General features: G+C 35.1%; 1 protein-coding gene across 1 annotated transcript in view; it reads left to right on the top strand.

The window, feature by feature from the left end:
- Positions 1-18,490, top strand: part of BRIP1 (BRCA1 interacting DNA helicase 1) — a gene marked incomplete at both ends in the record, with an annotated part of 91,043 nt that extends 72,553 nt beyond the window's left edge. Inside the window, 4 exons of the mRNA XM_084236864.1 lie at positions 4,186-4,298; positions 11,566-11,648; positions 14,923-15,243; positions 17,793-18,490. Coding sequence (XP_084092990.1) covers positions 4,186-4,298; positions 11,566-11,648; positions 14,923-15,243; positions 17,793-18,490 — 1,215 coding nt within the window. The remainder of the gene's footprint in view (positions 1-4,185; positions 4,299-11,565; positions 11,649-14,922; positions 15,244-17,792) is intronic.
- Between the last annotated feature and the right edge of the window lie 5,117 nt (positions 18,491-23,607).

Here is a 23,607-nt window from a genome sequence, read left to right as displayed (position 1 = left end):
TATTTATTACTTAAAATCATAATACATATTTATATAAATTGGGAAAAATTCCATCATCTTTCACAAGAGGTGGTAGTAAAGTGAAGAGATGTATTTATAGTTCCACCTCATATTTATCACACCATTTATTTCTTCAGAAGCTACTTGTAAAACTTATAAAAGTCTACTCTTGAACAGCACTATTTAAGGCTAATACTGTTGGGTTTGACTAAGTTAAAAAATAATCTAATGTTCATAATTGTGACTAAAATTTCTTGTTGACATATGCAATACAATCCTTTTGCTTGTTTAATATGCACTACTACTATCAGTAGTATACAAAAATATATATCTGCAATAAAACTGTGTCATTGGAGGACTTAAAGAATTTACTGTTTGATCTCAAGAACATTATAATGGTGAAATCAGAATCTATCACCATATAACTTATGCTTGAATACTATTATTATGTAATTTTACATAATTCTGTAAATACCACTTCTATCTTGATTATTCATCTTCACTCTGAGGATTTCACCTCTACTTCATCTCTGCAAGTCAAGTTAGCTTTTGATGCAAATCTATTTTCACTTGTGTAGAAATTATTGTATTTTCATTTTGTGTGAACTTTGAACTCCAGTTATGGAAAAAAAAATGTTTTGTGAGTCAGTGCAGCTTCTGAACTAATAGGTTCCAAATTCAACCTACTACAGGAGTTAAAAAGATTATTTTATTTAAAATTAGTGAGCTAATTGAGTGTTGGCAAATCATTCAGATAGTTTTAAGTTGCATTAAAAGAGTCACACAAAACACAACTTTGGGCCTTCAGTTTGTAACCTCCGATAAAAGATTTTGCTTCCTATCTGTTATTCACACACCCTCTCCAAAATTACACATACATTAATTTATTGGGGATGGGGAACAAGTGGTTTAAACTCCTTCCAGGTTGTACAATTAAATACAGCTTTTTATTTTTGGGAAAACCTTGTAAAACGTATTCAAAAAGTAATGTTAACAGGTCTAAAAGATCATCTTTCCAAACCACACTTGAGCTCAGTTTATGGTGTTTACTTTCTGTCAAAACTTAGAGAAAACATTCACAGTTAACTTCCAGAATATAAAATGTCTCTCTCATTGGGCATTAAAGAAGCTCTGGTCAACAGGTATAATGTTAGACTATATAGCTAATGTGAATGTGGACATGACCTCCCAAATAGATCAAAGACTAATCTCTTTGACAGTTATGAGATGGCAGAGCTTGCCATGGGCCTTTTGCTGCTACACATTGAAACTGTTTGTTTGGAAAGCATGCCTGAGGGATGAAAATGTGTTTATAAGGATGAGCAGGTAAAAGTAAAAGGTTGTCTTGATATTTCAACTAATCCCTTTCAGTCTTTGGTTTACTTAACATTTAGGCTATTTGCTGGCAGGAGACACTGGCTTTTTCACATATGCTTTATGTCATTTTAAATTGGGCGTTGATTTTCGTGCTTGATAATTCCTAAGTGTACAATGAAATAGATTCTGATGTCATTAAAATGAAGTGTACTGGCTTCCAGCCTTTTCCAAACCTCCATTTTGCTTTCCCTAATTAAATGTGTTCCCACAAAGACATTATTTTTTTATTAATTTTAAAGCTGTTTCTTTATATAATAAAAAAATAGTTCAAAGTTAGCCTTTGTATATGCTAATGTTCAAAACATTTTTGTTTTTTTTTCTTTATTTTTCAGCTAAAATAATTCCCCTAAGTAAAATATTTGAGAGTACTTTAAAGGCTATTTGGATTGAAAAAAGTATTGACAGTTTCTAAGAAATTGAAATAATGGGATTAAACCTAAAATTTAATTTTCTTCAATGAAAACTAAAAGACAGGCGTGATCTTTTTTTTTTATTTAAATCTAGTAGTTGCTATATTATTTATAAATATTTCTTTTATAACTACTACTTCCTAGAGTAACTATAATCATAGGAAGAATGATCATTATAAAGTATTTGTCTTAACATAGTGGAGGAAACTTTCATCTCTTCACCATTCAGTATGATGTTATCTGTGGGCTTGTCTATTGATAACTCATGTTTCTTATGTTCTTACAACCTAATTTGTTAAGAATTTTTTTTTAATAGAGGCATGTTTTTCTTTATTATTTGTTTGCTTGTTTGTTTTGTTTATACATGCACCGGGTACAGTCAGAAGCGCAGGAGGGTGAGAGAATTCACCAGAGCCAGAGCGGGGAGCAGAGCAGGCAGAAGGACCCAAGTACACTGCTGAGGGGAGCAGCGGGTGGCAGGAGAGGTCTGCGCGCCATGTGGGATCCTCCTCCGGTGGCCGGGGAGCAGCCCGGGATTGAACCGGCGCCGCAGAGGCCGCGGGCAGCTTCGCAACCCAGCGCTCTACCGCTGCGCCACCGGGGAGGCCCTAATTTGTTAAGAATTTTTATCATGGAAAGATGTTGAACTTTGTCAGATCCCTTTTCTACATCTATTAATATGAACATATGATTTTTATCTTCATTTTGTTATTGTGGTATATCACATTTATTGATTTGAATATGTAGTACTGTGTTGTAGAAATAAATCCCATTTGTTTTTCTTATATGATCGTTTCAGTGTACTGTTGAATTTTGTTGGCTGGTGTTTTTTTATTATTGAAAAGTTTTGCAACTGTGTTTATCAAGGATAATAATTAATTTTCTCATTGTGTCCTTGTCTGGCTTTGGTATGGGAGTGGTACTAACCTCTGAAAGTGAGTTTGAAAGTGTTTCCTTAACTCTTCAGTATTTGGGGAAGGTTTAAGTCTTAAATTCTTGGTAGGATTCATTGGTAAAGCCATTTGGTCCTAGGATTTTCTTTGTTGGGAGGCTTTTGATTACTTTTTTAATCTCCTTACTTATTATAGATGTTCATAGATTTTTTATTTCATGGTTTAGTATTTGTAGGTTGTGTTTCTAAAAATTCATCTTTTTAGGTTATCCTATGTATATGACTGTCTATAGTAGTTTCTTATGAGCCTTTGTGTATTTGTAGAATCATTTGTAATGTAATCTTTTCTTTATAGTTTTATTTGAATTTTCTTATTTTGGTTTGGTTATCAAAAAGTTTATCAGTTTTAAAAATCCTAGGACAGGGCCTCCCATGGTGGCACAGGCGGTTGAGCACAGCGCTGTGAAGCTGTCCGCAGCCTCTCCAGTGCTGGTTTGATCCCGGCTGGCCAGCTGGTAAAGGTCCCACATGGCACGGCAGACCTCTCCTGTCTCGCCCACTGCTCCCCTCAGCAGTGTATTTTGTCAGTCTGCCTGTTCTGTTCCCTGCTCTGTCTCTGGTGAATCCTCTCACCCTCCCGCACATCTGGCCTGTACCCCAGTTCTTGTATAAATAAATAAATAAAGAAACAAATAAATAAATCTTTTAAAAAATCCTAGGACAATCATTAAAAAATAAAATTATATAGTAACTAATAAGCCAGTAGTAGAAATAAAATGGAAGCATCAGAAGATTAAAAAAAAAAAAAACTGATTTCCCCCCCCAATAAAGTTGGAATCAATGAAAGATAGTAAAATGGTAGATTTAAACCTAATCACAGCAGCAATTTTATTAATGTGAGTGGTCTAAAATCTCAAATTAACAAGCAGAAATTATCAGACTGGACAAACATAGAAGAGCAAACTACTGATGTACATTTCAACATCAATGAATTACAAACTCATTATGCCAAATGAAAAGAGACACACCAATTTTATTATGTAGTACATAATAAAATTGATGGAAATATTTCTCTTTCAAGAAAAGGCAAACCTGAAAGCAGATCATTTGTTGACAAGTCAGCAGTAAAGGAAATTGACTGAAAAGGGATAGGAAGGAACTTTTTGGGGTGCTGAAAGTATTTGAATTATGATTGTGGTGGTGGTTACATGAACTGTGAATGTCAGGATTCATTTACTTATACATTGAGAGTTTCTGAATTTTATTATATGTAAATTATTTCTCAATAAAACAAAACTGACATCACTTAGCTAACTGATTATATGCATGTGGGAATTTAGGAAATGTAAGGATGATTAGAAATGTTTTAAAATGAATTGAAAAAAATTTATTACTGAAAAAAACTTTCTGCACTAATAAAATGCCCTGTTAAACATGTTAGAAGTTAATAATTTAAAATAAGCTCTAATTATCTACTGTATTTTAAATACATTTTTTAAATATTAGGTTGAACTAAAGCGACAATATAATGACCATCATTCAAAATTGAGGGGTCTTTTACCAGGCCGTCAATGGTATGAAATTCAAGCATACAGGGCCTTGAACCAGGCCCTAGGCAGGTAAGTGGAATTTGTTATTGTAATATTATCTGTGACTGGAGCTGTAGTACAACTCACCTTGTTATTTTACTCCTTATAGTGGATTTGGTAAAATTTTATTTCACTGAGACCCTAGCAGTTGGTGTAATTTCAGTGATATATCATAAATGAAAGTTGAAAAGTCAATGGAATAAATGAAACTTAAAATAAAACTCAAAATTTGCCAAAAGTTTACAAAGGTGTTCATTAAATGTTTATAAAAGCTCACCCCAAACAGTAAAAGTTTTATCTTGTAAACATCACAAATCATGATTTTATAGGTGAAAAAGCAAACCATTCAGGAGTTAAAACAAACCATGCATGTGGTACTGAAGAATTAATGCAACTAACAGTTAAATTTAATTATAATAATCCTTTTTCTGTGAATTCTGGTCCATTAAAATTTGTGCTTTGTGAAACTAGTTTCTATGTCGCTATTTTATACCATAATTTTGTAATGTAAAACATCAGCTTTTAATTTATGAACACTAATTATTATATTTTTATAATGTAATTTACTATTTTATATTTTCTTTTAATGAAATTGTAATTAGTTTAACCATGTATAGTTTTTCTGTGAGGTTGTAAGACATTCATATAATTAGAGAAAAAAAAAACCCAGATTAAAAATAGAATCATAAAACTGTGACATTTGACATATTTCAGTTCAGCCAAAAGGCCCACAGCTAATCAAATCCAGAATTTAGATTTTTCCAAAGTATCTTGTCCATTCACATTAGCCCATTTGCATATAAGCAGTCCATTGTATTTGAGTTTGGATTTATGTACACCAAGTGATGTGGAACTGCCATATCTAACTCCCAGAAAATACCCACTCTCCTCCCTATCATTTCAGAGTGTTATTCTGCATGTGTTTCTCTTCAAACTGAGCAATTCAGTTCCATGGTTAATCTACTGATAGGGTTAAGATGTCGCCCTTTTCTGCCCAGAAGTCCCATTGATACTTAGCCTCAAATTTCACTGCAGAATGTTCTTGAGGCATTTCTTCTGATTACTTTGTTTCTCCCTGTTGATTGACCCATTCTAATCTTAGTTAACATTAATTAATAAATGAACCATTAATTTAAATGTATTATTTAGCAAATTGTTTCTATGGGAGCCTAAATATATAAAGTTCTTGACATTTAGTCCCAATACTTATATTCAGGAAAATAAATATTCTTACCTCAGTTGATTATTTTTTCCATTTAATATACTTTGAATTTCAAGAAGCCATTTGAATCAAAGCTAGATTCATTCCCTACTTTGTCATTTTTATAAACCTTTTAAACAGATTATAAGAAATGAAATTATTTGTCTAATATCACATAGCTACTAAATTGCCCTTCACATCTTGGCTCCACCTATTTTTAAACCCTCAGGACCTGTATTGTCATCCTTGTATTCTATCTCTGTTGACTAAAATTGTTGCTATGAAACAAACATATCACTATTAAACTATTAAATATGCGGTATCCTTTCATTACTCTCTGCCTTGGCATAGAAGCTACCATGCAGTTAATTCATTTGGCTAGTTTAAAATCAAAACCTAGTTGCAGGTCATATCCTTTATGAAGACTTAATAGTTTCTCCAACTAAGTTACTTATATCTTAGGAAACACTTTTCATACAAATTCTGTTTGTTATAGCATATATCTCATGTGTTGCAGTAGCCTGTATATGTACATGTGTATCTGTGATGAATATATATATATATATTTGCTTGTGTGTATATATATAGATATAGATATAGGTATCTATCTCCTTCCTTAAACATATATTATACATTTTTGCATTCTCAACAAATTGTATACAATTGTATAATGAAATACAACAAATTGCATTTCAGTTTGGGGCTTAGATGCACAGTAAAGTCTTGTTGATTTAATGAAGAATGCCAGGTCCATTTCTTTTCCTATTATATCATGTTAGCCAGAGAGCTTCTACAGCTTCAAAACATACTGTTCTAGAATTTTATGAAAAGTTTGTGTTTGTGATGTTTCTATACACTGTAGTTTTATCATTTTATTAATTAAAAAATGGATAGTCCTATTGTTACTTGTTAATTTTCAGGAAAACAATATCAACAATTAGCTTGTTGCAGAGAAATGTATCTATTTAAAATCAAGGAAATGCTTTATATATTTATGTGATAATACTCATAATTTGTGTTGATTGCCAGAAAACTCAGGCACCATTCTTCTAGGTGACATGTCTAGAAGGTCTAAAGTAAGCAGAAACAAGTTGAGGTAAAAAAAAAAAAAAGTTATTTTTTTTAAGCCCTTATGGGACTGTTAGAGTATTTGAAGTAATATAAGTTCATGAAATGTAATAACAATTTTCGGGAATGTACCAGATGGTTTTGTGACCAGGTTATAACTGTAATGAGTTTCCTAATGGATCTGCTTTACTAAAAGTATAATCTTTGTCTCAAGTGGGCATAATTCACTTGATCAAGGCAGTATGAAAACACTGGAAAAGAGAGAAGGCGAAACCTTTTTCTCTGAACTGTTTTGTTAATTTAAATGTATTTATACCAGAGGACATGAAAAATAAATCAAAATGGAACCAAAATAGATAGGCATATGATTTTCAACACTGTTCTATAATATTGGCAATTGCCATCTTCCTATCCTGCTCAACTTTAAGATGTGATGCTTTGAAACCTTTGGATTACTTTAAAACAATATTTTAAGAAAAATATCATATAAAACTTAGATTTTTAAAGCCTCTGTGGAAAATTTTATCATTTATGTCAATCTCTATCCCCTCTCAAAATTCCTTGATACTTAAGAAATAAATATGCAAATCTACAAGTTAAAAGAGTGAGAGGTGGGACAGTGACAGATGAGATGTCAAAAAAGTTTGAACACTACAAAACAGATGAATGATTGAATGACTTATGAAGCCAGCATTATTCTGCTACTGAAATTAGGTAAAAATAGTATGGTTAAAAAAAAAAAAAGAACAGACAATATCTGTCTTGAACATAGAAAAAATATAATTAACAAAATATTAGCAAATTGGGTGAGATCCATAAAATGATGGAGTGAAGATCTCTGAAAATTCTTTTCTCAGTAAAAACAATGAGAAAAACACAAAATAGAATCAACATTTTAAAAACTCTGGAAATTAACCAAAGTTTACACCATTCCAGAAAACATATATTCATGACAAATAGCTGGGTCTCATTAAGAATAATGAACTTTGAGGGGCCTCCCCGGTGGCGCAGCGGTTGAACGCTGGGTTGCAAAGCTGCCCGCAGCCTCCGCAGCGCCGGTTCGATCCCTTATCCCCGGTCCCCTATTCCCCTGTCCCCTATCCTCGGTTGCTGGGCGAGGGTCCCACATGGTGCGCAGACCTCTCCTGCCGCCCGCTGCTCCCCTCAGCAGTGTACTTTGTCAGTCTGCCTGCTCTGCTCTCTGCTCTGGCTCGGTGAATTCTCTCACCCTCCCGACTTCTGACTGTACCCAGTGCTTGTATAAATAAATAAATAAATCTTTAAAAAAAAAGAAAAAAAGAATAATGAACTATGTGGTATTTTAACTTACCCAGTTCCCATCACTGCTGTCCACGTACACAGTAGCTTTAAAATATGGTGAAAGTCAACAACCCTCAGCCCCTGAAGGAATGGGATCTCATTTTCAGAGGATTATCATTGTAGTTCGCTGGAGGACCCCATTTACAAGGCTGTCTTTATTTGACCTGACTTCCATCAAACCCAGGCAATTGTTTAAACTTCATAGCTTCCTAAGACAATGAGTGAAAATTGGGTCAAATAGTCAGCTAACTTAAAATCTTAAAGGGAAAAACTGGAAATGAGATGTCTGTTGGGAGGCTTTAAAACTTCCAACATATTCTTGGAAATTCAGTAGGCCACACATGTATGTAGGACTCTGCACATGACCAGAGATGCCCACATGCTGAAAAGATCTGAGAAAGCCCTAACCACTCAGCTCAGGCTAACCTTGAGGGTCTGCTGTAGAGAAAATTCAGATTCAAATAGTTGTCACCTGCATGGCTGAGAGTTCAAAGCATGTCCAAAAAACATAAGCAGAACTTCTTAGCAAAAAATGGGAGGTGTTAGTTCCAGACATTTAAGAAAATCAGTGTCTGATTATTAACTGACCACTAAGCTAAATTAGCAATGGTCATATATGACCAAATACAGACTTTACAAAATAGTTTCAGAGAAGACTCATCAGTAACAACAACAACAAACCTTGAGGAGGGTGATGAATCTGATTTTTACAATTGACACATTATTTAAAATACAGTGTTTGCAATATAAATTATGACAAGTACAAAGAATGAATGCCCCATACATGGGGGGAAAAAGCAATAGAAAGTGTCCCTAAGAAAGTCCAGACATTGTACTTAATATAAAACCTATTTTAGATATGGTTGAAGAACTAAGGAAGTTATGTCTGAAGAACTACAAGAAAGTGGGGCCTCCCCGGTGGCACAGCAGTTGAGCGCTGGGCTGCGAAGCTGCCCGCAGCCTCCACAGCACCGGTTCGAACCCCAGCCACCGGACAAGGGTCCCACATGGCATGCAGACCTCTCCTGCTGCCCGTTGCTCCCCTCAGCAGTGTACTTTGGTCCTTCTGCCTGTTCTGCTCCCCGCTCTGGCTCTGGTGAATACTCTCACCCTCCCACGCTTCTGACTGTACCCAGTGCTTGTGTGAATAAATAAAAAATCTTTAAAAAAAACAAAACAAAACTGGGCCTCCCCGGTGGCGCAGCGGTTGAGCGCTGGGTTGCGAAGCTGCCTGCAGCCTCTGCAGCGCCGGTTCGATCCCCGGCTGCCCCCCAGCCACCGGTGGAGAGTCCCACATGGCGCGCAGACCTCTCCTGCCGCCCGCTGCTCCCCTCAGCAGTGTATTTCGGTCTTTCTGCCTGCTCTGCTCCCTGCTCTGGCTCTGGTGAATCCTCTCACCCTCCCGAGCTTCTGACTGTACCCAGTGCTTGTATAAATAAATAAAAATAAATCTTTAAAAAAAAAAAAATTGTTAAAAAAAAAAATTAAAAAAAAAAAAACTTCCTTAAAAAAAAAAAAGAACTACAAGAAAGTGGGGCTCCCTGGTGGGGCAGAGGTTAAAGTCTCAGTGCTATCAAGCTATCTCCAGCCACTGAGGCATGATTTTGAGCCTCAGCCAGGGAGCTAAACCACTTGGTGCAGCAGCCCTCTCCTGTCTTGCCTGCTGCTCCCCTCAGCAGTGATTTTCAGTAGATCTGCCTGTTCTCCCTACTCTGTCTCTGATGGATCATTTCACCCCTACACCTTTGGCCTATACCCCAGTTCTTGCATGCATAAATAAATTTAAAAGAAAAATATAAAAAAAAAAAACTACAAGAAGCTGAGAATTATGTCTCACCAAATAGAGAATGTTAAAAAAGATTTTTTTTAAAGAACCTAAAGGAAATTGTGGTGTTGAAAAGTAGAATAATTGAAATGAAAATCTCATTTAGAGGGGCTCAAAAGCAGATTTGACGAGGAAAAAGAATCCATTTACTAAGAGACTGATCAATTTGGATTATTCAATCCGAGGGACAGAAAGGGGAAAAAAATGAAGATTTTTAGTGAACATAGCCTCCGGAACATGTTGGATCCCATCAAGTATACAAATATGCACATAGTGGGAGTCTTACAAAGAAGAGAAAGAAAGGAGCAGAAAGATTATTTGAATAAATAAAGTTTAAAACTCCCCCCAAATGTTGAAAACATTATCTACACATCTAAGAAAATTTGTAAACTTCAAGTAGTTTAACTAAAAAAGATCTGTACATAGACATGTCATACTTAAACTATCGAAAGACAAAGAGAATTTAGACAGCAGCAAGAGAAAAACAACTCATCACGTATAAGACATCCTTAATAATCTAAACAGATTTCTCGGGCCTCCCCAGTGGCGCAGCGGTAGAGCGCTGGGTTGCGAAGCTGCCCGCGGCCTCTGCGGCGCCGGTTCAATCCCCGGCTGCTCACCGGCCACCGGAGGAGGATCCCACATGGCGCGCAGACCTCTCCTGCCGCCCGCTGCTCCCCTCAGCAGTGTACTTGGGTCCTTCTGCCTGCTCTGCTCCCCGCTCTGGCTCTGGTGAATTCTCTCACCCTCCTGCGCTTCTGACTGTACCCAGTGCATGTATAAACAAAACAAACAAACAAGCAAACAAATAATAAAGAAAAACATGCCTCTATTAAAAAAAAAAAACAAAAACAAAAACAAAAAAATAAACAGATTTCTCATTAGAAACTATGAAGAGAAGAAAGCAATGAATTGACATAATCCAAATGGAGAGTCAACCAACCAATTCTTTAGCAAAATTATCTCTTAAAAATGGAGGATGTAGGATATTCCCTAATAAGCAAACACTAAACTAAAAAATGTTCTATAATGGTTAATAGTATATGTTGTTAAATCTTATCAATTTACTAAAAACTACTAAATTGTACACTTAAAATTAAAACAAATTTTAATAAAAAATTAACATACTACAACAATGCACCATGACCACATGTGGTTACACTAGAAATGAAAAGCTGGCTTAATATTTGAAATTTTTCCAGTATACTTGAGGCCAAATTTTTTTTTTTAAAGATTTATTTATTTATACAAGCACTGGGTACAGTCAGAAGTGCGGGAGGGTAAGAGACTTCACCAGAGCCAGAGGGGAGAGCAGAGCAGGCAGAATGATGAAATACACTGCTGAGGGGAGCAGCGGGCACGGCAGGAGAGGTCTGCACAGGAGAGGTCTGCACGCCATGTGGGACCCTGGCCCGGCAGCCGGGGATCGAACTGGCGCTGCAGAGGCTGCGGGCAGCTTCGCAACCCAACGTTCAACTGCTGCGCCACAGGGGAGGTCCCAGGCCAAATTTTTTTTAATAGAATTAACCATTCATTCATGATAAAAATTTATGAAACTGGAATACAGATCTACCGCTAATATTTAGGTTAAAAAATAGTCTGTGGTTAGGGAAGATTTTGGAAGCTTTCTGGACTTTCAAAATAGACTATGTTTAGCATTTTGGGGTGTGAGTTTTTATAATTGGCAGAAGTGGGTTTTTTTCCCTTAGGTATATTGTATTGCATTGCTTTTATAGCTATGTTCATATTAATAATTTTGATTAAAGGCACATAATATAATGATGTCTATCATTAATTTTTGCAAATTCCTGTCTATCCTATTAGAAATTGGCAGTTATTTTCAAATTTATATTTATTTTATTTTCTCCCTATTTGTTACATAGGTGTATTCGGCACAAAAATGATTGGGGAGCTCTAATTCTAGTGGATGATCGCTTTAGGAGTAACCCAAATCGATATATATCTGGTAAGATTTTCAGCTGGACTTAAGAGTAAGAATTAGTACAATCTTTGGTATTTAATGAAGTTCTAAAGACAAAGCATTGGACAGAGAGTTTGAATTAATGGAACAAACATAGAAAACCTCACATTGACTGGAAATCTAGTTTTTAATGCTTGTTATGTGTACAAAAAACAAAATCTTTATAGAAAAGAATCTGCTTGGTTACCAATATAGTATTTTTTGTTTTTGTTTTTGTTTTTTTGTTTTTTTGTTTGTTTTTGTGGGAGCCTCGTGGGTGGCTGGGGAATGAACCAGCGCTGCAGAGGCTGTGGACAGCCTTGCAGCCCAGTGCTCAACCGCTGCGCCACCAGGGGAGACCCACCAATATCATATTTTTAAAAAAACATCCTTGTTTATTTTTTCAGAATATAGGATTTTTCCCCCTCAGGTGCCATCAGCATAGTTTTCCCACCACCAACGTGCCCAACAGTCCTCCCCCACACTCCACTGCACTCTTTTCCCCACTTTACCCTACTTCTCTCCCTCCCTGTACCCTCCTGAATGTCCCAGATCTACAGTCTGCTTTCAAGGGTCTGTCCTACAGTTTGTCTTTGATCATATGGCTTCTCTAGATTCCACCTATAAGTGAAATCATCTAGTACTTGTCTTTCTCCTTCTGGCTCACTTCCTTAGACTGATGCCTTCACTTTCCATCCATGTTGCCACAAACAGCATGAGGTTATCGTTTTTGATCGCTGAATAGTATTCCATAGTGTATATGTACCACATCTTCTTGATCTGTTCATCTGTTCTGTTCTGGGCATTTAAGTTGTTTCCATCTCTTGGCTATAAATATAGGAGTGCAGGTTTCTTTTCAAATTAGTATTTTTGTGCTCTTTGGGTAGATACAGAAGAGTGGGATTGCTGGATCATATGGTAAATTAATTTTTAGTCTTTTGAGGAATCTCTATGCTTCTTTCCATTGGGTTGGGCCAGTCTACCTTCCCACCAACAATGTTCCGTTTTCTCCCATTCAGTAGGGTGTCTCTTTTGGTCACTGTCTCTTTCACCGTACAGAAGCTTTTTAGTTTGATATAGTCCTAGTTATTTATTTCCTCCTTTGTTTTCCTTGCTGCTGGAAATGAGTCTGCAAAGATATTTCTGAGGTTTATGTCATGGAGTGTTGTGCCTGTTTTCTTCTATGTGTTTTATGGTTTTGGGTTTTACATCCAAGTCTTACTCATTTTGAGTTGATTTTCATGTACCAGCATAGTATTAATCAATTCAGATCCTTAATTTTCATGGAATATGAGATATGAACCCATAACGTAGTAATATTTTATTTGGCCTTGTCAAGGGAAAAGCTGTTCCACAGAAACAGATTTTCCAGAAACTATTAAAATTTTATATCTAGCACATAAGTACATCTCTTTGACTGTTTACAATTCTTTATTTTTTTCATTCTGGGTTATGTTGAGATTTTTTTTGTTTGTTTAGAAATGCTTCCAGTTATGAAGTGTTCTGTGGTATGAAGTATAAGAAATGCTTCTTATGTTAGAGCTAGTGTTTTCTAAAAGGAAAAAGCATGCTGCTTTCTGCAAGATCAAATTGATGATTATTTTTCCCCCACTCAAATATTATATACCTGTGGTTTTTAAACCAGTAGTAATACAGTCCCTTTAAAGTCAATACCAGAAATCCATCCTTTATTAAAGAACTTAGGATATACTAGCATTTTTATTATTAATTTTAAAGCTACAAAGGTCATGTTATACTAATGAAGAGAAGTTAAATTTTAAATTTGTTTCAGATTAGCTGTCTGTGGGTATGAACTCTACTTTTTCCACTTCAGAGCCCATACTGTGTTTGGTTTGTATATAAACATACCCATCTGAATTATAGCATTAAATGCTGCTATTTTAGTCTTTTCTTCGCTTTCTATGTAAAGCAAGCCATTGTACTTAGGTCAAAATACAACTAAGAGAAAATGTTATGTGCTAATGTTTAGTCAGCAGGTGGAGCTCAGATTCTTTCAAGTTTTCAAAAGCAAACAATGGTATTTTATAATGAAAAGACTTTCTTTGATTTAAAAAAGTTGAATGAAAGATGTAATGTATAATACTAAAATTTTTCAATTTTGGAAGAGCTCGTATTTCAGTTTGGTATAAATATTTGCCCCAAGCAGACAAAAAAAATTTCAAAGGTAATGTTTACTTAATTTTTTTCCCTTATTTTAAAATCTGGAACTTAAGTTTTTATTTCAAATTCAGATTTGTGCATGTTCTTTGAATATTTTTCATTATTTCAGTATGGTTTTTATTTTTTCTGAGATTCGTAAAGTGAAATCTTTTCTTATCTATGCTATGTGGCACAGCAACACATTCCATTTGTGACTAATTTTATGTTTAGATTCTATTTGCATAAATATAGATTGATAGAAAAAGAACAAACTAAATAAATGTGTTTACAATGAAGTTTTAGTTGCTTAGAACCCTGTTTTACTTACTTTGAACTTATACTAGTGACTTTAAAATACTCCAAAAGATGATCATAGTTTTAGTGGCATCAGCAAAGCATATTTATTTTCTAAAACTCTAAAGATCTGATTTTAAAATTCACACTGGAGTGATACTACAGAATACCTTATGCTCGTAAATTGTTTTTATGCCATGTTTTATTTGTCACAGGTCAAATCTTACCCCTTACAACTTAATTATTTACATATTAAAAAATAACTATATACATTTGTAATAATACTGAGATAGGATATTATTTACCCATAAAATTGCTATTCCTTTCACCCAGAGAAGAGTTTAACTTATATTTGTAATTGGGAGTAAGGGAACAAAAAAACCTATGAGACTGGAAACTTGAATTTATTTTTGCAAAGTAGTAAAATTTAAATGCTAAAATGGAAGGTTGTATTGTTTACAACTTCTAGTTCCCCTGCAATGAAAAGGTAGCCAATTAAATTCACCTATTCCCCAGTTATTAGAAGTGGAGAAGTAATACATTTCCTCCTCCCTGCTCTAGTTCCACTGCCTCTCCCCTCCTACCAGTGGAAAATCAATCACTGCATATAAAGAGAAATGTTACTGACACTGAGTATATTATACATATGAAGGTAAAAAGACATGAAAAATGAAAATAATTCTACTCTAAATTCAAAGTGGATTACTTCATTAAAAAATTTAAATACATTACTTTATTAGAAAATTACCTTAAGTTTTTTTCTTGATGTATACTATTTTAATAACTAAATAACCAGTTTCTATACTAGCTTTATCTTTTTCTTTAGGACTTTCGAAATGGGTACGGCAGCAGGTTCATCATCATTCAACCTTTGAAAGTGCTTTGGAGTCCTTGGCTGAATTTTCCAAAAAGCACCAAAAAGACATTGATATATCCAAAGAAGAAAGGAAGTCCAGAAAGGACAGTGAGTCTACACTTGAAGTGGCGTGTTCCAAAGACATTACCTCTACTTACTTCTCAGAGACAGCAAATCATCTATCACCAGAAAATCCTAGGGAAAGTGAAGCAAAAATGTGCACCCAAGAATTACAGTGCCCTAAAATGAATCCATCTCTACCAAGTGGCATCGTCTCCAGAAAAGAAAAAGGTATGAAAAGTTCTGCTCATTTATATTTGATAAAGATGTCTTTCATTATTATACTTATAAAATCATATTTATTATTTTATAGTTTGGTTTCCTTAAATATGTTGGTTTCTTTTTAATATGAGAAGTTATTCTAAGATAATGGAACTGTAGGGTGTACTACAGTGGAAACAACTTTTGTCAGGAAACCTGAGTATATTTTCTGGTTTTCCACTAACAAACACATTAATTAGCTTTGTGACCATAAAGAAGTCTCTTAACTTTTTGGAGTTTTTTTGTTTTTGTTTTTTGTGAATTATGTGTTTAAAAGTTACCCAATTCTTTTTTTTTTTTTAAGATTTATTTATTTATACAAGCACTGGGTACAGTCAGAAGCGTGGGAGGGTGAGAGAATTCACCAGAGCCAGAGCAGGGAGCAGAACAGGCAGACCGATGAAATACACTGCTGAGGGGAGCAGCGGGTGGCAGGAGAGGTCTGCAAGCCATGTGGGACCCTCGCTGGCAGCTGGGGATCGAACCGGCACTGCAGAGGCTGCGGGCAGCTTCGCAGCCCAGCGCTCAAATGCTGTGCCACCAGGGGAGGCCCACTTTTTGGAGTCTTAATGGAAAGAGGAATAACTGTATAAATCCTCCTCCAGGTTGGTTTTTTTTTTTTTTTTAAAGATTTATTTATTTATGCATACAAGAACTGGGGTACAGGCCAGAGGTGTCAGGGGTGAGAGGACTCACCAGGGACAGAGTGGGGAACAGAACAGTAGATTGAAATATACTGCTGAGGGGAGCAGCAGGTGAGACAGGAGAGGTCTGCTGTGCCATGTGGGTATCTCCCTGGCCAGGGATTGAACTCATGCTGCAGTGGCAGTGAATAGCATCATAGGTTGCGGGTTAACCCCTTGCATCACCAGGGAAGCCCACCAGGTTGGGTTTTTAAAAATCAAATAAGGGGTCCTCCCCTTATTTGCCTGGTGGCGCAGCGGTTGAGCATTGGGCTGCGAAGCTGCCCGCAGCTGAAGCTGCCGGCAGCCTCTGCAGCACCGGTTCGATCCCCAGCTGCCAGCGAGAGTCCCAGATGGTGCACAGACCTCTCTTGCCGCACCCGCTGCTCCCCTCAGCAGTGTACTTCGGTCCTTCTGCCTGTTCTGCTCCCCACTCTGGCTCTGGTGAATTCTCTCACCCTCCAGCACTTCTGACTGTACCCAGTGCTTGCATGCATGCATGCATAAATAAATAAATAAATAAATAAATAAATAAATAAATAAATAAATAATACTTTGAAAATAAATAAATAAATAAAGATCAAATAAGGTAAGTATCACAGCATTGTGAAGTACTAAACAAAGAGTAGTTGTCATTCTAAAGGGGATATTAAAAACTGGTCTACCTTATAAATAACTTCTCTTACATGAATTTCTTAGTTTAGGGATGAGAGTCATTTCTCATAAATGATAAATAATATTTTAAAATATATTAGAATATAATGGTCTGTATCAGATTGACAGACTCTGGCCTGTGAACCAGATTTTTCCTGCCGTTTTTGTAAATAAAGTTTAATGGAACACAGTCATGCCTATTCATTTACATTTTGTTGACAACAGCATAATTGAGTAGTAGCAATAGGCATGCTATAACACAAATCCTGCAATATTTATTATATGGTCCATTACAGAAAAAGTTTGCGTACCGAAAAAGTTTTCTGAACTGTGATCTGTATCATTGGACATCATTTTAGTTGTTTTATTTAATATATCAAGGTGATAGCGTATTTTAAACATTTATTTTTAGTATATGCTTTTATAGCAAATAAATGTGATAGTGAATTTAAGGCCATTATACTGATAATCAGAAAATGTAGGTTCCAATCCAGTTCTGATTACTAATCAGTTTTATAACTTTAAGCAAACTTAGGCAAATAACAGCTTTTGTGGTTGTCACTTTCCTTAAGGAAATTAGTCTAGATCAGTTTCTCTCAATTACTAGCTAGTGCATTTTCATGGCAATTTTTTTTTTAAGATTTATTCTTTATTCATGCATACAAGAACACAGGTCTAGGTCAGAGGGGCAGGGGTGAGAGGATTCATCAGAGACAGTGGGGAGCAGAACTGGCGATCTACTGAAATACACTGCTGAGGGGAGCAGCAGGCAAGGCAGGAGAGGTCTGTTGCACCATGTGGGTCTCCTCCCCGGCTGCAGTGGCTGGTGATAGCTTGTTAGTGCTGTGACTTAGCCCCTTGCACCACCAGGGAGGCCCTCATGGCAAATTTTTATAGCCTGTGCCCTCCTTCCTCAGTCTTCTTCCTCCTCACCCCTCCTTTTTTCTTGAGGCACATGGTATAGAATTCGATAGTTTACCAGACAGCATTATAAGTTGGGGTGGAGCCACTGGAGGCATAAAATGCCTTTCATTTTATGCTTTCTGTTTTAAGGTAGAAATCCAGCTTCTACTTTATGTACCCTATATACTTATTTAAGCATATCCAATAAAAATCATTTTACTATAACAATTACATTGTTAGGAGCAGAAAGTTATAACTATTAAATTTTTGTATTCATAGATGATCCAGTATTAGTGAAAGAGTCTGCCCAGGCAGTGAAACCAGAAAAAATTGTGATTTCCAGATCTATAAGCCCAACCTTCAACAAACAAATAGAAGGAGTCAACTGGTGTAGCTTTAATTCTTTGGGACAGTGTCTTACTGGTAAAACTCTGACTGCAGCACCTCAGTGCAGGTCATTAGAAGATGATGCTTCTAGTTCTTCCACTTTCAAGACAGAAAAGGGATATAAAACTGTTTTGCCACTCACCAATAAATGTGAGTCCTCATCTCCTACAGTAAACACATCATTTGAACTGTGCCCTCAATCAGAAACTGTTATTCCATCAATAAAGCCTGATACTACTCTTCTGAAAAAGAATCATTCAGAACAGCTGCTCTGTTGTGAAGAAACCCTAACCCCAGACGTTGAATCGTCTCCAGTAAGTGAAGAATCTCAAGTTTCTACTTCAAATAGAGCTTTTGAAAGTGAAGCAGAAGATGAATCTATCTATTTCACACCTGAACTTTATGATCCCATAGAAACAAATGAGGAAATAAATCAACTAGTTGAAACTGATCAGGACAATAGATTAACTAATAATTCAAACTGCATTTTAGTGGAAGATCTTTTTGAAAACAGAGCTATGAAAGGATTGGATTCAGACAAAGAAATGAATACTGAGGATTGCACAGACACAAAGTTTCATGCATGTTAAAGAAAGTAAAATTGATGACATTAGTAGTAATGTGAAAACAACTCATATAAATGAATTGAACTGGGAAAAGCTCATGAAACAGATACAAAGAACTTAAAACTCTCTCCTTCCTAAAATACAAAGGTGTGTTCCTTGATGTTAGGTAACAGTACTTGTCAAGCTATAAAATATATCATCACACTTGTGATAATATATTATCTGTTGTAAATTATCTATACACTGGATAAGTGATAAAGTTTCTTTAATTTTAGATATAATTTTCACTTTCATTCAATATCATTATAGTTTTAATGTCTTATGTTCAAAAATATGTTTTACTGTTCTTGAGTTTTGATAAAGTGATTTGTACAAAATATTTTCCTCTAACAAGTCTTTCTTAGTTAAATGTAGTTTTAAATTTGTCTCTTTTATGGCCCTTTTAGTCCTTTTTTTTCAAACTGATACCTAAAAATTAATAGCAGTCTAATCCAATCATACCACAACCATGTTTCACTATAGATTTTGCCTCAGCTCATTCTGGAATTTTTTTTTTTAGAAATCAACGTTTTCCTGAAAAATTTAATTGTGTAAAACTGCCTACTTATGAGTAAGAGTTAAGGAAGAAAACTATGTAAAATTTTAATTGAAATTACTTTTTTTGTGTTTAGCAAACCAAGATCAAGTATTTTCAATACAAGTTTACAATTTTAAATGTTAAAATTTCAGTTCTAATTAGCTTCGTCTTCATTGTGGAAAGAAGCAGCATGTTCTAGCATAAAGGCCTTAATTATGAAATTGTTAGATAGAAAGGTCCACAAATAAATTTAATAAGCAATCTCTAATATATACCTGGCTAAAATATGTCCCCTTATGAACAGTTCAGGAAATTTTTCTGAAAATTTTGTCTGATTATGTTTCTGTGGCTGAAGCTGTATAGTTATAAGAGATGCTCTTCTCAGATCATTCCAAAAATACATACAAATGATCTTATCCTAAGAAACATTTGTTATTCAGTGAATATTTAGGCATCTTGTGAGGGATTTCAATTGAAATGTTGTGACCTGTTAAAGTTGTGGAAGTGGTTTCAAGTCAAAATTCCTAAGCAGTCAAGTATTTTTTGTGTTCAGTTCAAGAAAGGAATAATTACATATGTGTGTTACTTTTACTTTGATGGCATTTAGATTGAATACAGCATGATTGTTTCTATAATATTGGATGTTACAACCCTAAGCATAGTTCAAAGAAATTTAAATTGATAGTTTACCAGTTAAAGAATTAATCTGTAGATTGGGATATATTAGATCCTACTTAGCATTCTTTTTTTTTTTTTTTTGGTATATTTTTCTTAATTAACCAGTAATGAATAAGTTACAACTAAATCAGAATTTCTTAATTGTTTTGAAAGAGTGAAACCATTTCCCTCTCTGGTATAGTTAATTTACAGTAAGGGTAGTAGGGTAGTGGAAAGAGTACCAGGTGAAGACAGAGACTTGGGCTCTATTGTTGACTCTGCCACTAGTTTGCTGAGTCATGTTGGCAGGCTTCATGCCTCTTGGGGAATTAGTTTCATCTGTGAAATGCAGAGTTTAATACTATAAAATTATGCAGATCCCTTTCAGCTTAAAAAAATCCACAATTAAAAGAAATATTTCTTGATATTTTACTCTGAATCAATATGTTTTTGTTCCAAAATGTTTAAAATAAAACATACCGTTTTGCAGAAAAGGTGAAATGACACTAACCTACCTCTGGGGAATAATTGTATGAATATGCACATAGTAACTGGGGAAGCAAGATGTTTAGTGCAACCATTAAAACACTTTTGAACCATTAAAATAGCCTTTAGAAGAATTGGCAAACTAATGGGAAAAATCAAACCTCTTATTTTTTAGATATACTTTAGTGTTATTATCCAACTCAGTATCATATACCCTCTCCTTTTCCTAGAAATGACTTTTTTATTCTTTTCAAAATCTTAATTCTTTCCAAGATTAAATTATTCCATTACTGAAAATTTATATAGATATCACACAAACTTTTAGTAATTCTAAGAGATATTTCAAAATATTTGAAACATTGAAACTGTTAAAATAGGCTCCACAGATCACAACTTTGACCATGATTTTTCAAGAAATAAAATACTGATCTTTACAATAGAGTAGGAGAGAGAACATTCATATGAGTTATACACTTTAAAAGAAATTTTTCCTTTAAATTTCATAAACTCATGGTATTTTTTGTCTATTTCCATAGGCAAATTGACAATCTGGCTTGTTGTATGCCAGCAATTACGGTTAGTAAATCAATCACATATGTGTTGTATACATGTTCTCTCCCTAATGATAAGTGATAGAGGATAGATAATAGATAGATAGACAGATAGACAAAGAATTGTTATATAGTAGAAAGGAAATATTATTTGGTTAGTTTATTTTTTAAGACTTTTGAGATAATATAAGAAGTTGTTTATCAGGTAATTTGCCTTACCCATTCAATGCATGTGAAATAATCATCTGATACTGAATTTATTCAAGGGCTGAAAGTATGTAGAGCATACAGGTCACGAACCAGGAAAACTACCAGGTGGAGAAGGGACCTTATTCGTGGAAGAAAGGTACAATGTAAAGAGTAAATGTTTCATTGTTTGATCTTTGAATTTTAGATAATTATTTAAAACTTTTTATGTTGGAAATTAATGACAACTCAAACTGTGCTGCTACTATGCATTTAATTATCACATGGTTTTTAATTTGGCACTGTTTCTAAGTTCACATAAAGCTTTATCTTTATTTTTCCTTATGATCTTTCTATTCAAGACAATCTTTTAAGAGGGCTTTCATATATGTCTGCAATATGACTTTGTCATGTTTTCTTGTAGTAAAACACATTCAAAACATTTAAATCTTTTGGAATTATAAATTTCATGAAATCAGTGTGCCTGTTAAATAATTGCGTGGAAGATTGGTTATTGCAGTCATTTAACCTCAAAGTGATAGCATCTTTTTTGTACTTAATTAACACACAATTATTCTTGTTCATGCTCTTTTGAACCTCAGGTTTATCAATGAGCTACACGGGATTTTTGCTTTAAACTTCATAAACTCATATTTTTTATCTTTTCATATGCAAATTGACAATCTTTTGTCAATAGATTTAAGTCCACACCACACAATATCTAAGGAAAGTAAAACTGTAAAGTATCTGTGTAGATATTAAACATGAAGAACATTATTACTTCAGGAAATGGAAATTTATTCAGATGGCCTAGGCTTAATGGTTCTCTAGCCTTAAAAGGTCTTTGTGTCCACCAAAAACAACAAAAAAAGACTTTTGTTTTATAAGTTTTAATTTGATAGAACCATTAGCAGCCCAGCCCCCTGTATTCTACAATGGAGCCTTGTTAGAATATCCACAGAGCCTTGTTAGAATATCCAGAGCCACTGGATCACCTTATTGGTGAAACCACCTTATAATGAAGTGCTTTCAGTAACTAAATCTTGGACTAGGTCCAAAATAACTCATCTTATACCAAATTACCCCTATAATAAATAAGCTTTAATGTATTGGGAGGAAAACAAAAGTTGTATGAAACTTACTGTTCCAAGAATTTAAACTTTGAAAATCTAATGGTAAATACTGATTAAACGGAATGCTACATTTATTAACAAGGCATAATCAGTAGATGTTTCCGTACTAGTTGGGTTTTTTTTTAATAAATTTGTTTCTTTAAATCTTCCTTTTTTAAGTAATTTATGATCTTGATTATCTTATGCTTTTCCCAAATTTCATCTCACATTATTTTACATCACTTACAAAACTCAGTATTAAAATGCCTGTTGGATCCTTGCTATTATAAAGTACTAAATTGTGTAAGTGACATATCATTTATCTAAACTATTTTCATCTTTTATATATGATTCATATATAATTGAAGGCGTCTAAAGAAATTAAATACTGATTGTTATTATTTTGGATCAATCATTGTCTTGGTTTTTTTCAGATTGGTGTTAATTGCATTCATATTTAAATATTAACTACCCATTCAAACACTGATCTCTTTTATTTCTTATAAAAGGGCCCAAGTAACTCTCCTTGCCAGTCAGGACTTTACTGTATTGCTTGTAGAGCTGAATTATTACTTAAAGTAGAAAGAGGCAGGAAATAAAAGGGCATACTACGTGCCATCCTTGGCATAGGCTTACCTAAATTACAATAAAGTGAACTGAGTTAAAAATTCCATATTTCAATCTTTAAGGTAGATTGCAATATACATGATTTTTTTTTTTTTTTTTTGTGGGACCCTCGCCGGTGGCGGGGGATTGAACTGGCACTGCAGAGGCTGCTGGCAGCCTCGCAACCCAGCGCTCAACCGCTGTGCCACCAAGGGAGGCCTGCAATATACATGATTTTATGTTGCTGTGGAACCAAGCATAAGTATTCTTAGCCATTGCTTTGTGTAACTGCCATTTTAGAATTTTAGGTTTTGCTGGGTAAAGACTGCATTCCAGAGATAGTTTGGACCCTCATTCCACCCTTACTCTCCGGTCACCAATGAGGGCAAACTTGCTGTAATTGGAGCTGAAGGTTGGAGCTGCATCTTGGCCTGGCCAGTCAGCTTAGAATGATAGCCGGGCAAAGTTGGAGATCGCATCCTTGTAGCCAATGAGTAATTGCCAGCATAATTTAACCTTATTAAAAGACCCCTGCTTCCTTTGTTCGGGGCTCTCGGTATCTGCCACTGCGTTGGTAGGTGCCGTGAACCCGGACTCGAGTCTGAAATAAACTCCCTTTTGTGTTTGCATCAGCTGTGTTTGGGTTCTTGGAGGCTATGCTCGCCGAGTCTGCTGACCTTGGGCACAACAGTTGCCATTAGGCTTGGAAATGTGTTCCAATTCTACCTGACTTGACAAGTTATTTAACTTCTATGAACTTCTGTTTTTTGGTTTTCATTTAAAATTGGAGCTAAATAATGATGTTTTTATTTTTATTTATTTTTTTTAAAGATTTATTTATTTATTTATTTATTTATTTATGCAAGCACTGGGTACAGTCAGAAGCGAGGGAGGGTGAGAGAATTCACCAGAGCCAGAGCGGGGAGCAGAGCAGGCAGAAGGACCGAAGTCCACTGCTGAGGGGAG

Source organism: Talpa europaea (assembly GCF_964194135.1).
Source record: "Talpa europaea genome assembly, chromosome: 7".
Classification (NCBI taxonomy): Eukaryota; Metazoa; Chordata; class Mammalia; order Eulipotyphla; family Talpidae; genus Talpa; species Talpa europaea.
Note: the sequence above shows the minus strand (reverse complement) of the source record. Positions and strands in the feature narration are given on the sequence as shown.